The following is a 17,921-nucleotide window of genomic DNA, read 5'->3' as shown; positions in this document are numbered from 1 at the left end:
ACAGCTAAGTTCAGAACAATGCCACATATTAATTAACATATTATAATCTGCAATTAACATTCTACACAAGGACACTTCTGCTGATAGAAATGACTAAGTTGCTACATCTAAAAAATATAACACTGGATGGTTAGATCCTGAATTTACAATTCTTTATTTTCATACTCATAACTCAGATTATATCCAATGGATTTTCATAATGGATCTATTCAGAATGCTACATAAAAATTAAAATAGAAGTAATTGCAAAAAAAAAAAAAAAATTATTGATATAAGGAAAAGAGACAAATGCATCTGTAATGCAATGCAGTGTGCTACTAAGTCGTTTCCTATATCAATTTGCAAAATTTTGGATACTACCAAATTTTTTGTGAGAAATTTATGATTTATATATTTGGTTTCAAAAACATTTAGTTTGCCTTATACAAGGCTAACATATATTCTTGTTTCATTTCCAGGGTGTGGGATGTAACTTCAGGTGAAATGGTAAATACTTTAATTCACCACTGTGAAGCAGTTTTACATTTGAGATTTAATAATGGCATGATGGTTACTTGCTCAAAGGTAATAAATCCTTTATTCTTTTAAATATAGTGATAATATTTTAGTTATCTTATCTTATTTCAATTAAAAAAACAGTAAAACTTGAGGAAAAAGGAATTACAATAATTTCAACCAAATTACTCTTAGTGAAGATGAATTCCAGTGTGATAAATAAAGAACCCTTTCAGTATTAACATATTTTGTATATGCTGCTATATTGTTGTCATTTTAGTGATGCATCTTAGTGACTTTAGGTAATAGACTTTCAGAGAACTGCTAATTTCACACTGAAAAGTAAACAAAACAAAAAAGAAAGCAAAATTTAGCTTCTGTAATATATTCAGTTAGAGTCAATTTTTATAGGCAATAGATCTGAGGCTAATTATTTTTCCCCTTCTTTGTAGCTCAACTAGAGATACAATAAAAATTACATCAGTGGAATGCCAATTTCATATAGGACACTCAAAAGTAAACACTTTGGGGTGGGGGTGAACTAGTTACTGGATTCAACTGTTGCAGTATATTCATTTAAAAAGTACATTTTTGTAAACAACAGCATGTTACTTCCTCTCCCTTCCCCTCCCTTGAAAGACATTTAGAATAGCAAAAACTGCAAATGTATTAAACACAAAATTCATGAACTGATTGGGCTTATATGTTATTAGTTTGTTACTGGCCAATTAGCATTCTCTATAATTAATGACTGTGGAGCTTGAGCTGTGAGAGAAGTTCCATAAATCATTTAGTTTCCCTCTGATAATCTAATTTTCAGAGGGAAATTCAAAAAATCATGGATAAATAAAAATTTTAAAAATAACTAGGTAAATAATAATAAATCTTTAAAAAGGGGCGCGGTAGCCGAGTTGGCAAGAATGCCAGGCTGTACCGAGTGGGTCCCGGGTTCAAGTCCCGTGCTTGGAAATGTTGATTGTCGCGAATCCCACTCAGTATCTTGAGTTAGTCGGTCTCAGGCCATAGCCGTGAGGTTTTCTCCGGGCACTCCGGTTTCCCCTCACAAAACCGAAAACCGACCTTAGTACACCCACTGGGCACAAACCTCTACACGCATTTTCTCTTCAAAATCCAACATTTCGGGGTTTTTAAATATAACCCCAAGGGCTCACATCTGGTGACCATGGGTTTGGCACACCCAGGGTCCTGAGCTGGATGCTGGATATCATCATTCTTCTCTTTCTTGGTGATTTCCTTCTACATCTCTCTCTCTCTCTCTCTCTCTCAGGGTAATTTAGAATTTTTTTTTTTTGCCTGGTGTAGCATAAGCCTCAGGCTTCCTTGCACCATAAAGGTAATAATAATAATAATATCTCAGAAATCCACATAGTATCAAGTCTGCACTGTAATAAAATTACAGTGCAGACTTGATACTAATTTGGAATGCAGTAAACTAATTTGTTAATATCCAGGCATAGGAAGAACAGAATCCATTGCATTTTACAATGCTATATTGTATTGTTTTGCAATGCATTAGAAATAAATTGAACCAAAAGCTTCAAACTAAAGGATTTATAACTAATAATCTCTATAAATTCTTTGTAAACAGAATATCTATGTTCACAGAAATATTCTGTTTCTGTTGCATGCTTTTTGCTTTTTCTGTAGATATTTCTATGGATACGATCCTTCTAAATTAGCATCTGTAATTCTCCCCCCCCCCAATCAGTCTGAATACATGCTTCAACTGTTCAACATCCTTTTGCTATTAAAAGCCATCACAGAACTAACTTTTTCTCATTTGTCACTTCCCTTCACATGTATTAAGCCATCACAGAACTAACTTTTTCTCATTTGTCACTTCCCTTCACATGTATTTACTGAATATTAGTCTGCAGAAATTCAATTCCAATGTCAACAAATATCTCTATCTTAGTGTTACTATTAGTAGTGACAAATGATGCAAGAAAGCAAGCTTATACAACATCAGCCAAAAAAAAAAAAAAAAAAAGTTTACCTAACCTTCCCCTCTAATAGTTTGTCTAGTTCTTCCTTCAATTTATTCAAACTATCCACTTTTGCAATGCATGGAAGCATGTTCCAACATTCAACCACCTGTTGGCTGAGGGTAAACTTCACATCTATTCTGCAACCATCCTTCCTCAGTTTGAATTTATGCTTCCTCATGTGCATTGTCTGAGCAAGAGGAAGAATCTCATCAGCATGGAGTTTGCTCAAGCCATTTGAAGCCTTAAAGAGCTGAGCCAGATCACCTTGCATGTGCTTAGTCTCCAGATAATGAAATTTGTGGTACTGAAACCTTTCTTGGTGAGGGCACCTCCCTTTGTTCCTCTCACCAATCTCATTGTCCTTCTCTGTACCTGTTTCATCCGCTGTACATCCTTCCTCAAATGGGGCCTTCAAACCTGTATTCAGTACTCAAGATGTGGCCTGACCATTGCCTTATACAATGGGATAATCTCTTTATCTCTGCTGGCAGAATTCCTGTATATCATTGACAAAAACCCCATGAGCCGCTCTGGTAGCCTTTCTGTATTGCTCAGAGAACTTCATATCTGACTGCACAATTATCTCAGGTCCTTTCATTTTCCATTATCCTGAGTGTAGTACCACACAGCTGGTATGTTAATCTGAGATTACTGCTTCCCATATGCTACTCACATTGACAAATGCAATGTTAAACTTCGGCTACCATTTCTCAGCCCATCTGCCTAATTTTTCTAGGTCTTGCTGTGGCAGCATACCTTCATTACTATCATTGACCACCCTCCCAACCTTTGTATCATCTGCAAACTTAGACATTAAGCCTGATATACCTTCACTATCATTAATAAATATGAATACACCAAACCCTGTGGGACTCCACTAATAACATTACTCCATGAAGAGCAGTGTCCATTGATAACCACCCCCTGTGTTCTCCTACTTAACCATCATAGCAGTAACCTGCCCTTAATGCCGCAATGCTGCAATTTTTACAGCAGTCTTTTATGTGAAACAGTATCAAAAGCTTTCCTGAAATCCAAGTATATGATATCAGAATTATTTTTTGCATCCAGTTCCTTTGTTACTGCACCATAGTATCCAATCAAATTGGTCAGACAAGATCACCCCTTAATGAATCCATGCTGCAATTGAAGCATAATAGCACACTGGTCTAGGTGGTCCTGCATTACTTCTTTAACGAGTGACTCCATAATTTTCCCTGAAACAGAAGTTAAGCCAACAAGTCTAATAATAGAATAGCAATTGCTTAAAAAAAATTATTCAAGGTGAGTACTGGTTTTTTTTTTTTTTTTAAGCAATTGCTATTCTATTATTAGTCCACCAATACGGTATTATAAGATTTCTAAACTTTTATATTGCCAACAAGTCTGTAATTGCCCACGTCACCCTTTGATCCCTCTTTGTGAATTGGGGCTTTCCAGGCGCCTCTGTAGCCAGGTGGGAAGGAGCAGCAGTGCGTAGCACACGCTTCTTGATTAGACTGGGGTTCGAGCCCATCACCACCAAATACGGAGGATGCGGAAAGGTCAGGAATGACCACCGCATATTCACAGAGCAATATGGCCTTAGTTGCTAATGCTCCTAAAAACCAAATAACAATAACAACAACAATGGGGCTTTCCCACATCTCCAGTCCATATGAACCTCCCCTGAATCCAAAGATGCCCTCATAATTATGGATAAAGGTTGCTTGCCTCCTCAGGTGCATTTTTATTTTAATTTCAACAATTTCTCTCCCACTTTCCTCTCCATTGTTACAAAATCATTTAGCTCCCTGTTAGAGTTTAATAAACTTCTAGCATCCTCTTCCCTAAAGAATTCCTTGTCTGATGTCTAAAGACTAGGCACCTGTTTTTATAAACTTGCTTTCTTGCATCATATGCCACCACTAATACTGATACTTGCTTGCTTGAGAGAAAACCACATTTTCTTATAATATTGCATAAAAGTAATATATCACTAAATATTTCCAAAGCTAAATGGAATGTAATAACAGAAACAGCATATATATATACAAAAAAATTCCATAACAAATGTGTGTGATTCTCCTGCTGTTTTGAAATAACCTTTAACAAACACAGTAGTGTTAGACCTGACTGGTGTTCTTGTATGCTATAACTCTGGGAAAACAATAATAATTTTTTTAAAAAATACAATTAAAAATTTTACTATATTTATTAAGGTACAGAAAATTACAGCTTGTTATTTTCGAATTAAGACCTCACAGGTATAGTGCTATCACTTCAGGGTTAAAAAAAATTTAAGGCAGAATGTGTTTCCACAAATGAATACAAATGGAATAATTGTATAATTAATCAGTTGTCAAAGGCTACCATGCAGTTAAAGCTGCTCACTGATAGACATATTTCCCAGAAAAAGTGGAATGACTGTATGATATCTAAAGTGGAAGCTGTGCAGTCTATGCAACAATATACATTAGACCATATGATGAAGGAACAAACATTGTTGATACCTACTGCTCCCTCTCAACAGACTGTATAGAATAATGCTGTAATTCCAGCATGGTAGGAATTCAGGCCTAGAAATAAAAATAGGATGAAGCAAATTCATTGCTTCTCATGTAACCAACTTGGTCATATCTCTAGACGCTGGCCTAATGGACACAGACAGTGCTCAAATGGAAAATTGTGTTGTTCTCAATTATCATCTCCCTCTCAGCATAAGGCTTTACCATCTATTGAATAGCCTGATCTCATGCAAAGATTCTTACAACAGTCAATTTAGAGTAGTAGATATTTCTACAGGTGTTGCCATGTCCTCTCATTTTAGAAATTATGAAAGAAGAGAATTAATTTTGAGAAAACCACATGTGATTGTTGTAAATATTTTATCGTAGTAACAAAGTCCAATATTTGATTACTGTGTGCAAGATTAATGCTTTTGAATTAGTTTTAATGAGGATCCTTAAAATAATTTCTATTGGTGAAAAATCTAGGTATTTAAAGTAATTTGAATTGTTTGGTCAATATGTTTGTGGAATTCAGATAGGTTAAATACTACATAGTGAAAAATTTACTAAGTAGTATTAAACATATGAGTATATCAGAAAAGGTATGTAAACTATATTTCTCTAATGGATGATATTTGTAGCATGACACGTCATCGAATAGCAGTTTCATTGCTCTGGGCGATCTGCTGAAAAGAGCCTTGCTGAATGGTCTTTGACTTCATTCTGTTTATTATGCAGTTTGTAAAAAAATTAACTGCTAGTAAACCATAAGTGGATATGTGCGTGCGTGCGTGTGAGATTTTCTTTACATAATATCATTCTTCATTTATATACCTTTACTTTATATCTGGAACTGTTTGTTTCAATTATACCTGTAAGGTCTGTCTGGGTTGTGGCTTGTCTACTAGGATTCTACCTATTTCATTATTTATTACTCATTTATTGATATTTTTCTTATACTTACTTGATAGAGTATATTCTATCCCTTTTGGCACATGCTAGTTTTTTTTTTTTTTTTTTTTTTAGGGTGCTTCTAGCTATTACTTTATGGGGAAGCTTTAATTTATTTATTGTTATTCTTAGGATTTTGCTTTGATTTATGCTCGTTTCTCTAGGCTTTTATATCGTTATGAGTAATTACACAATACAAAATAGCCAACCGGGCTAGCCAGGTAGGTAAAGTGCCTGCCTGGCAACCCAAAGGTCGCGGGTTTGATTCCCGCCTTGGGCTTGGATCACAGTAAAATGCAAAAACTTTGGGAGGTGCAATATGGCCATAGAAGCTGATGCGCCAACAACTAACAAAAAAAAAAAAAAAACAATACAAAATAATAAAATACTATGTTAATCACATAAGCTAAACTGTACCGCAGATCCTACTGGGGCATTGGGTGGTCCAGTAAGTAATGCACAATGTCAATCAGCATTTGATGCTATGGGTCAGCATGAAAATTTGGGTAATGAGAATGGTGAGACCACTAACAACTATGTGAATACTAACTCCACTGATAAGATAGTCTTAACTCATATCTCAACCTATTATTTCCAGCTTCATAATCATCTAAACTTAAAATTCAAAATTTGTCATAATCCACTATGTCTAACATGCCCTTACGTGCATTTAAATCACTAAAATTATAAATAACAGAGGTGTACTATTATTATGCTATTCTGGTGGCATGGTATATCTCATAGCTTGCAAGGATTGGGAAGTCTGTAGGTCAGACTGATAATAAATTTCACTACAAAATGAATGTTCACAGTTCCCATTCAGAATCTTTAAGAATAAAAAAACATATAGATTGCACCATTTTCATATACATAAATTCAATGATATATGTATATTACTATATTGGCTATGGAAGGTAATTCCTTAGAAAGGTTGGGGCTGTAAAACCTTTTCATATTAATTTATAAAACCTTATATCCATATGGACTCAGCAGTAAATTTAATGGTTAGTTGGTTATCCTGCTCAAGATCTGTGCATATCCTATTTTCCATTTAGCAAAAAGGATTGCTCCTTAGTGTTCTAAGGTCTGCAATGAAGCAAACACTAATGTTAATAATCAAAATAGCATTAGATTTGCGATATGTAATTTAGAGAATTTCAGGAATTTATTAAAATCAAATCTTGGGTTAATTCTATAATTAATGTTAAAAATATACATGACATTCTTTTTGACCACAAGCCTGTCACAGTGGAAGTCTGTCACTCTTCCAAGATACTGGTCCCGTCTAAATTGTGGACTATGCAGCAGAGGAATGGCAAACCGGCTGCATTATTTGCTTTAAACCCTATGGATCTTAGTCATTGTAAGATAAACAGTCATGCTACCACGTCTGGGGTAACCGGAGTGGTTGTTCTTATACCATGGAGAACAGCTGTGAAGAAAGCTATATGGTCAGCCAAAACTCAAATGTATCTCTCAACGCTAAATGTAAGATCGCTTTACAAGACTGGGAAAAAAAAATTGGTAGAAGAAGAATTGAAAAAGATCAAATGTGATATCGTAGGAATGTCAGAGACACATTGGACAGAAGAAGGAACACTGTATATGAGAGAAGGAAGAATATTTTACTCAGAGAGAAAAGACAACATACATAGAGGAGTCGCTTTCATAGTAAAGAAATATCTATTAAATTCAATAATAGAAATTCACCCACACAGCTCAAGAATAATAAGTTTAAGGATAAAAGGTAAAGAAAAAGGAATTGTCATAAAAATGATCCAGGTACCCCAGGCTCCTCACATGATGATACCGAGACAGCTGCCTTCTATTCAGACCTACAAGAAACCATAGATAACACAAACAAAAAAGATATTTTAATAACAATGGGAGACTTTAATGCAAAAGTTGGAGGCTTTTTGACAGATTTCAGTGACATATTAGGAAAGTTCGGGATAGGAAATAGAAATGAGTGAGAAGAAATCTTGAACTTCTGCAAAGAAAATAAACTATTCATTTCCAACACACTGTTCTGCCACAGATCTCAACATAAGTATACATGGACATCACCAGATGGAAATACAAAAAAAACTGTATTGACTACATTTTAATAAATAACAACTGGAAATCATCCATTCAAAATGTTAAAACTCTTAGAAGTACAGATTTTGACATTGACCATGAACTGCTAGCAGCAACAATTAAATGGAAATTTAAAAATACGAATCCAAAGAACAATAGAGCAACATTAAATATATCATGATTTGAAGAAGATAAAATAAAGGAAATTTATGAGAAAATACTACAAGAAAAATTAAAAGATATAAACTATTCATTATCTGTGGAAAATATATGGGAGAAAACCAAACAATTGACTAAAGATGCAGCCTTAGAAACCTTGGGAACAAAACCAAAACATCCTTGGATTACATCAGAAATTTTAGATGTATGGATGGAAAAAAGACAAATGAAAAACCTCCTAAACAAAGAAAATAGTCAAGATAATGGGGAAAAATATAAAGCCCTAAAAAACAAAATAGACAACCTATGTAAAGCTGCTAAAAGGAAATGGTTGGAAGACAAAGCAAAGCAGTGCAAAGAGGCAAATAAACGTCACGACTCTAAAACAACTTACTGGGTTATAAAGGAACTCTCTAAAACTTACATCCTGAAAACACTGACGATGAAAAATAAAAACAATATAAAAACAGGAAACACGCAAGAAATTTAAAAAATTTGGAAAGAATATTACCAAACCCTGTTCAAAGGGGAAGGAAAAAACTCTCTTGTCTTAGATAATAGAAGAGATAAAGCACCCTTGATAACAAAAGAAGTTCAGAAAGCAATTAGCCAAATGAAGAATGACAAGGCACCCGGAAGTGATGGTATCCAAGCAAAACTATGGAAATTTGGAGGCGATGCAATGTTAAAACACCTCGCACAATTGTTTAATCTAATTTTATTTACAGGTGATATACCAGAAGACTGGAAAAGTAGAATAATAGTACCTGTACACAAAAAAGGAGATAAAGAAAATTGTCAGAATTATAGACCCATTACCCTTTTAAACCATATATAAAATATTTATAAGGATCTTACAAAATAGGATACTTAAAATATATGAAGAAACAATAGGGGAAGAACAAGCAGGATTTAGAAAAGGAAGATCAACAATAGACCAAATATTGACACTAAACATCATTGCAGAAAAATATTGGGATAAGAAGAAACCTCTTTATCTGTGCTTCATCGATTTCAAGCAGGCATTTGACTCTGTAAACAGAGAGAATTTAATGAAGCAACTACAAAAAATCCCACTTGATCATGAAATAATCATGTTTGTAAATAATTTATACAAAAATACAAGAGCAATAGTAATTCAACAACCTTAAAACAGAAATTTGAAATAGAGAAAGGAGTCATGTAGAGATGCCCTTTATCTCCATATTTATTTAATATCTTCCTGGAAGAACTAATGAAATCAATTGAAGGAAAAAGAGGCACAATAATAAATGGAAAAAATATAAACCACATAAAATATGCAGATGATATTGTGATTTTAACAGAAACCAAAGAACAACTAAAATAAATATTAACAAACATTGATAAAGCAAGAAACAGTTATGGAATTAATATTAATATAAATAAAACCAAAGTAATGCAAATCAAAAAAAACATAGAAAACATACACATCCAAAATCAACAAATAGAACAAGTACGAAAAATTTGTATGCCTGGGCTCTCTAATAACCGGAAACCTAAGTAAATATTGACCAAATTAATCACAGGCTGAACATCAGATATGGACAAACATGAACAAACTCAAAAACATATGGAAGAGCAATAAAATCTGAAATAGTCTAAAAATTAAACTATATAAAACTGTCATCATACCCACAGCAACTTATGGATCAGAGAATTGGAGAATAAATAAATAAGAAAGGCAAAAAATATGTCATTTGAAATGATATGTCTAAGGAAAATCAATAAAACAAATTGGAGAGAACATAAAATTAATAAACAAGTAAGGAGAGATCAAAATTTTGAATGCAGAATAATAGAGCAGATCTACAAAAAACAACTTCAGTGGTTTGGACATGTGAACCGGATGAAACAACATAGGCTGCCTAATGTAGTACTGACAGGAAGAATTGGAGATAAGAGACCACCAGGAAGACCCAAAAGAGAATGGCTCCAATGCCTAAAGGAAAACACAGGTTTCAGAATTATCAACAAATGATGCAAAATTCAAGAGATCGACAACAATGAAGGACAAGATCTAAATAGGGACTCAACCCTTGTCAAATGGAAGAGTAGAATGATGATGATGATGAAAAAATTAGTTATAACTATAACTTTCCTAACATACCCCCTAAAACATTTTTTATATGATACTTTTAAATTCAGACTGGCAGCACTGCTCAAAGATCTGTTAACTACCTGGTATTTAAATTTCAAAATGCCAAGAATAATATTTTTTTTAATGAAAATCCCAAGCATGAGAGGTGTTAGAACCTATAGTACTTAGTACCATGCATGGGTTGAAAGCTGAGAACATGAAAGAAAATGCTTGTTGACATTAGACTTGAATTTCTGTAGATTGTAATTTTCAGGAAATACATTTGAAGGGAGGTTGTTCCAGAAAATGGAAGTTGAAGGAATAAATGGCGGTGGGGGGGGGGTTGAGTTGGTTTTGTGAGTTTGAAGTTGGACAGTAAAAGGATGCTAACTGGTTGCAGCACATGTTTGGACTGGTTTGGAAGAGAGTAGGAATTATTGAATTCAGATTATATCTGTAGAAAAGGCATGCATCAGAAACAGAACGTGTGTGTGTGTGTGTGTGTGTGTGTGTGTGTGTGTGTGTGTGTGTGTGTGTGTGTGTGTGTGTGTGTGTGTGTGTGTGTGTGTGAGAGAGAGAGAGAGAGAGAGAGACTTTGTTAGAAGGGTCATTAATTAACCTAACTGTCCTCATTTCAATGGATGGTTAGTTAGTTAGTTAGTTATTTAGGAGCATTAGCAACTAAGGCCATATTGCTCCGGGATATGCGGTGGTCATTCCCTGACCTTTCCACATCCTCTGTATTTGGTGGTGACGGGCTCGAACCCCGGTCTAATCAAGAAGCATGTGCTATGCACTGCTGCTCCTTCCCACCTGGCTACGGAGGCGCCATATTTGAATGGAAAATGAGCACTTTCTGGAAAAATGTCATTTTCAGTGATGAAGCAACATTCTACCTATATGGTAAAGTTAGTTAGACTTAATTGTTGCATATGGGGATCTGAATTTCCACTCTGTTCGTGGACACAAATGTGATAGTCCCAAGATAAAAGTGCACACTGTCCTTCAACCAGATGATTGAGTCATTTTTATTCCCTGAAAACACTGTGAATTCAGAAAATTACCTAGATATGCTCGAATTGGTTGCTGCACCTCAGCTGGAAGGTATGCAGCCACACGTATTCTATCAGCATGATGCCGCACAACCACACTGGAGCTTGCATATGGGTGATTTCCTCAATAACATTTCCTAACTGATGGATCGGCTAGGATGGTTTCATTCCATGGTCCTTGTTTCCCGCATATCACATCTGTGAATTTCTTTATATGGGGCTATGTAAAGGACAAAGTGTATGCAAAAAAATGCTAATAACGTCACAGTTAAAAGACTGGATTGAACAGGCAGTGACTTCCATTTCTCTCAAGAGATGCTTCAAAACACTTGGAATGTAATCAGCTACTGTCTTGACATTCTACATGCTACCAAAGTTGTTGCAGCACATGTGGAGGTTTACTGAAGTGCAGTTGTGTGTTAAGAAATTCTGTGAGTTGCTTTATTAAGTGCAGCAAACAGTTTGCAATACCTATTACAATTAAATTTTAATTAATGTTCATAATCAGGTGAATAATTTATAGACACCCTGTGTGTGTGCGCGCCTAAGGTGGTGAAATTCTCACCCTATATCACCTTAGTAATAAGTCTTGTCTGCTATTCATCCACACTATAACTGCAATAATCTTTTTTTTTTTTTTAGGTTATTCCAGGTTTATTCTCTAGCTTGATATTCATTCTCTTGAATGAATATAAGACATCAGTATTAATTTTTACTTTAATTGGGCCCTTGCTGTTAGCATGGTGGTTTCAACTCCTATTTTTGAAAAAATCTAGGTTTGATTCCTATCCAAATGGAAGGAACTTTGAGGGTTTTATTTATTTATTTTTTCTTAGTCTTTGCTGCTTCAGTGCTTATTTTGAACAAGCCACCCATTGATACTGAATTTCTATTTCCAGATTATAAAAAAAAAATTAAGTTTTCATCATTATTTTATGGTACAGTCATGGTTCCATGGCACGTATGTTCATTAACTCTTAATTTTGACTTAAACTTATTAAAGGCAAATTTTAAAACTACATAAAATAGCAAAACCACATTTCTCACTTTAAAGCATATCACCAGTTTAAAATATTAATATTGAAAAAGATTATAGCATCATCAAAAAAAAAAAGAATCTGAGTGTAATCCATGTCACCTTACCTACCTGTTTCTGCTAAATATTTTTGATCCTCTGTGATAGTATAGTAGTTTTGCCATTTGAAAGACTTTGAACCCAGAGGCCTAGGTTTGAATCCTTTTTTGGGGTTAGACGAATTCTTAAAGGCTTCTCAGTCGAGACTAGTTAGCTGATGTCAGTTGAAGGACAGTTCCCCTGTGAGTTATTTCAGTTCTCAGACCACACATTGTACCTAGCAGCCTGTGAATTCACACTTGTATTAGCAATACACACTGTCCAATGTCCTTAGATGCTAATGTGCTATAAAAATATTGTCTAACATTTGCCACATCCCTCTTTAAATTTAGATAAACTACCTCCACAATATTGGGTGGAGGCAATTAGCTTATCAATGATTAATTCACTCCAATAGTCAAGTATTTTTTGGTTAAAGAAAAAGTTTCCTCCATATATTCTTCATCATCCTTAGCAGTATAGTATGTTTGCCAATTTTCATTCATTTGGGGAGATCTGTTTTCATATCCTCCTAGAAATGAATTCTTAAAGGCCCCTTCAGTTGTCTATATAATTAACATGAATCAAAGAGTAGCCCCACTCCCAGTTATTCTAGATTTTCCAGCCTGCCGACATGAAAACGATCCTGTGAACAGGCACTTATACAGATATAATGCATGATAAAATGTGAACTGGCATAACTTATCCATAGGCACACTATAACCAAAATATTCTGTACACTAAAGTACTCCCAGAATACCCAACCAACCAATGAACTATCTGTTTTGTCTTGAATTAGTTTGCTGAACCCTTGTTGAAGTTTTGTATATTTCACTCACATCACAATGCAGATGCATGGTTTTAAAACATGGCAACAGATAAAACTGAAGTCTCTCTTGGTATGAATACCCTATTTGTTTTACTGAACCTGTTTCTTTTCCTCTGTAACCTTTTAAAGTGGTCCACATTCATTTCAGGATGTGGACCACCTGCAATATTCCAGGTGTGCTCCTAACAATTGCTATTGGCAATTTCTTCTTTGTACTTCTCTATTTATAGTGTAAGACCGAGGCAACCCATGGCGAGTTGCTTAACAGCACCAAATAATTGATGCATTTTGTAACAAAATTATTATTTTTATTTATTTTTATTTTATTTATTTTTCCTGGCTATGTGTAGAAAGAAGTTTTTTGCTATTTTCATATACTCTAACATTTAATAGCTATCATAGAGGACTTTAGACATGTTTTAATTTTAGGATCGATCAATTGCTGTTTGGGACATGGTTTCAGCAACAGAAATCAATTTAAGAAGAGTTCTAGTTGGTCATCGAGCAGCAGTAAATGTTGTAGACTTTGATGAAAAATACATTGTTTCAGCCTCAGGAGATCGTACTATGAAAGTATGGAATACATCATCATGTGAATTTGTGCGAACTTTAAATGGACACAAAAGGGGAATTGCTTGTCTGCAGTATAGAGATAGACTGGTAGTGAGTGGTAGCTCAGATAACACTATAAGGTGAGTATTTACAAACAATGATTAATGCCAAAGTTAACTTTTTTTATGTAATAAAGATGGGTATGTTATCACAGCTTTGTGATGTTCATGATTGGAAGGTTAGTAAATACAGCGTTCTGAAAAATCAACTAAATTTTATTTATATTTATTCTAACTTATAAGAATTGAAAGGTATGTTTAGCATTATACAATGTTATTTCTTAAAAAAAATTAACACCCATAATATTCCTTGTTGATTCAGTGCATCATCAAGAGCAATGATGCACTGAATCACTCATTTCATAACATTTTCCTTTATATGCAGTAGCATTGATATGTACACTGAGTGATCACTAAATTATGACCACCTAACTAATACTTTGTAGGTCCTCCTTTTGCCTTCAGTACAGCAGCTATCTGACGTGGCATTGATTCAACAAGATGTCGGAAGCATTCGGGAGGTATGGCCAACCAAGCTGTTTGTAATGCGGTCAGCAATGCAGGTGTGGAGGTGATTGGTGTATCCAGATGCCTGATATGCATTTCCATAGTGTCCCACAAGTGCTCTATGGGATTGATATCAGGGGAGTTCGGAGGCTAATCGATATGCTGGAAGTCAGAACTGTGTTCTGCAAACCATTCCTGCACAACAAGTGCCCGGTGGCTCGGCGCATTGTCATTTTGGAAGACACCATCACCATTCAGGAAAAAGTGTAACATAGAAGGGTGTACACAGTAAGCAAGCAGTTGACAATAGCAGAGACCACTGATACGTTGTTCCACATGCTCCAGGGGTTCAAGTTCCTGCCAGTGAAACATGCTCCACACCATATAATCGCCTCCACTGGCCTGCACTTTTGATACCGTGCATGATGGATGAAGAGCCTCATGTTGTTGATGCCAAATCCATACACAACCACAGTGGGGAGTAAATAACGTGACTCATCCGACCAGCACACCTTCTTCCAGTCTTCTAACATCCAACTTGCATTCTCTTTGCACCAGGCGAGTCTTTTATGCCGATGAACCTTGGGTTTTAGAGGATGCCGTAAGTATCGTCTGCTTCTATAGCCCATACGTGTTAGCGTGCGATGCATGGTCATGCCAGATATTCTTCCAGGTTGGCCCATGTTGTATTGGGTAATCAACTCTTCAACAGTGCTGTGCCTGTTCTCCTGTACGAGTCATCAAACCCAGCGCTCACCTCTAACCTCAACCTTTCACTGACCTTTGCAGTTTTGTCGTTGTTTGACCATTTTGACACCAGTCCTGGTACACTTTAACTACGGCGGCTCTCAAACCCCACCAGTTCAGCCATTTGGGAAATCGAGGCACCAGCTCATCGAGCACCCACAACCTGTCCTTTATCAAAGTCTGATAAATCCTTCCTTTTACCCATGATGCTCGGAATTTTGCTGCCTACTGAACCACCGACACCTTATCTATGCTACGTAGGTCGACTAACTCCGCACTCTCGTACCTCACGTGGTCAACGGATCGCTTCAGTTTTCATAGGGGTGGTTATAATTCGTTGATTCCGCAGTGTATACCATTAGTTTCTTCTGTAATTCATTGTTTCAGTTCATTAAGTTTGCCAAGCATTTTTCTTTAAGTTATTCTTTAAGTTACTCATAAAAAGAAATCTCTGGCTAAAAAATATAGCGAATGGGCAGCTATGAAATATCACAAATTGGATGTTATTCAATTGCAAAAACCATTCTTAAAAGGTTTATTAATTACTGTGAATTATGCAGTATCATGCCATCTTTTAGAACCAGTGTGGACTCACTGCCTGAAAAGTGTAATTGTGGAAACAAGGATTCCTTTAATGTATTCACATATCAATCAAATATCAGTGCTGTTACCCTCGTCAAAAAAAAAAAAAAAAAAAGAGAGAGAGAGAGAGAGGACCAATGGTACCAAACACAGCTATCCTGAACCACACCATAACCCTTTGACTGTGAAGTGGTTTCAGATGCCATTTGTGAAGATTAGCTTTGCTCCTGTATGTTATGTTTTTGTTTATTCACACAGCTAAAAAATTCAAAATGAACCTTGTCTGATATTATCAAGTGACTTACCAATTTGAACATTCATTCATTAACTCTAAATATTGCTCACAAAACATTCATATTAAAACAAAATCCTGATGTGACAATTCTTGTGTTCTGAATTTTATGTGGGTGACAATGTAAGCTATACAGTATTCACTGAAGGGGGATCTGCTTGATATGCTAAGGCCAAGAGATTATATGCATGCTGATCTTTTAGGACTATGACTGACAGCAGTTATTTCTTTTCCTTTCAATGTTTTATGGAATGCGAACAGTCATAACACTTCCTCCTGGTTTGTTGTTGTTGTTGTTAGTGTTGTAAAATCCATAATTCTAAACTGCTCAATCCGTATTCTTTGTGGTATTGTGATCTGGGACATTTCTATGTTACACCTTGTTAAAATGCATCTGATTATTTACTGCATTACAATTGCAGAATCACTGTTCTTCCAGCTGTTAGACTGATCTCGGCCCTGACTGCCAAGCAATAGTGACCTAGCAATCTTTTGTGCCATATATAGAGTCAGGACTGAATGCCGAGCAGCTGTTCAGAGCTACCAGAGACAGAGACATTTGCGTGGTGGTCACTGACCTCTGTTAGGAGATGGCACACAGAGGAGAGAGAGAGAGAGAGTGCTCTCTCTGTTTTTCTCAAGTGATTCTTTACTTAAAAGCTTTCAAGAAAGAATCCAGAAAGGAAATTCACCTTTCTTTCCTTATACAGTGAAACTTCTCCTAACGGACACCTCTCGTTAACGGACATCTCTCTACAACGGACATTTTCAAATTCCCCAACTCACCTCTATTGGTTTTAACGTGTTTGCAGCTTCTGTCTAGCGGACATTCTCTGTAACGGACACGGACAGGCAATCTGCACTATTTCGTTTAGATTAGCACTTAATTTTATTTCCCCATAACGGACAGCGGGCGAGCTTACGGCCCTTTTTCTAGGAACTTTTCTTCCACGTATTGCCTCAATCGTGTGTTTATTTTCTATTTCCGATTCTCTGAATTTTATCAAGGTATACGTCGCAGTTCTAAACCCTTTTTCAAGAATTTTAAGGCACGTGTAAAACTTCTGATGAATTCGGTGTGTGCAGGGGGGGGGAGAATATGGTCGGCCTTTCGTCTTTTCAGTTTCAGTTTTCAGTTTTGTTCAGTGTCGTGTGAAGTGCACAATGTCTTCTCGTAAACATTTAACTTTAAAAGATAAAGTCGAACTCATTAATGCGTATGATCGGCAAAAAAATAGTGTTCGCAATCTCGCTGCAAAATTCAAAATCGGGAAGACGCAGGTAAGCGACATCCTAAAGAAAAAAAATGAACTGCTTAAACAATTTTGGCAACACGGAAATGATCAGGTTCAAAAATGATTCCCGAAAACTGTTGGACTTCAAATTGACAATGTTACGTATGAGTGGTTTTGTTGTGAACGTGCTAAAAAAATTCCCATTAATGGGCCTATTATTAGGGAAAAGGCTTTGGAGGTTGCAAAATCTATGGGAGTAAATGAGTTCAAAGCTTCTGTGGGATGGCTAGACAAGTTCAAAACTCGGCATAAAATTTCTTGGAAAACCGTAAGTGGTGAAGGTGGATCTGTCAATACTGGGGTTGTAACAGAGTGGACCGTCAAACTGGAAGATTTATGTCGTGATTTTGAAGCTAAGGATATTTACGACTGTGACGAAACGGTTGTTTTTTAAAGCTCTTCCTGAAAAAACAATGAGTCTAAAAAATGAAAAGTGCCAGGGCGGAAAAATTTCTAAGGAACGCTTGACTGTACTATTGTGTACAAATATGCCTGGGAGACTTTGAACAACCTCTTGTTATAGGAAAACCATAAAATCCTCGTTGTTTCAAGGGCATAAAGTTGAATCTTTTGAATGTTGACTGGAAGTCTAATAAAAAAGCGTGGATGATA

General features: G+C 35.8%; 1 protein-coding gene across 1 annotated transcript in view; it reads left to right on the top strand.

The window, feature by feature from the left end:
* The window catches only part of LOC150089636 (beta-TrCP-like), a gene marked incomplete at its 5' end in the record, with an annotated part of 177,020 nt that overhangs the window by 83,657 nt on the left and 75,442 nt on the right, over positions 1–17,921 (top strand). Inside the window, 2 exons of the mRNA XM_090368702.1 lie at positions 459–564; positions 13,705–13,967. Of these exons, the coding sequence (XP_090224828.1) occupies positions 459–564; positions 13,705–13,967 (369 nt within the window). The remainder of the gene's footprint in view (positions 1–458; positions 565–13,704; positions 13,968–17,921) is intronic.

The sequence above is a fragment of the Mastigoproctus giganteus genome, chromosome 2 (assembly GCF_048544385.1).
Source record: "Mastigoproctus giganteus isolate SK-2022 chromosome 2, ASM4854438v1, whole genome shotgun sequence".
In the NCBI taxonomy this organism is placed as follows: Eukaryota; Metazoa; Arthropoda; class Arachnida; order Uropygi; family Thelyphonidae; genus Mastigoproctus; species Mastigoproctus giganteus.
The sequence above is the reverse complement of the archived record's forward strand: the minus strand, read 5'-3'. Positions and strand labels throughout refer to the sequence as shown.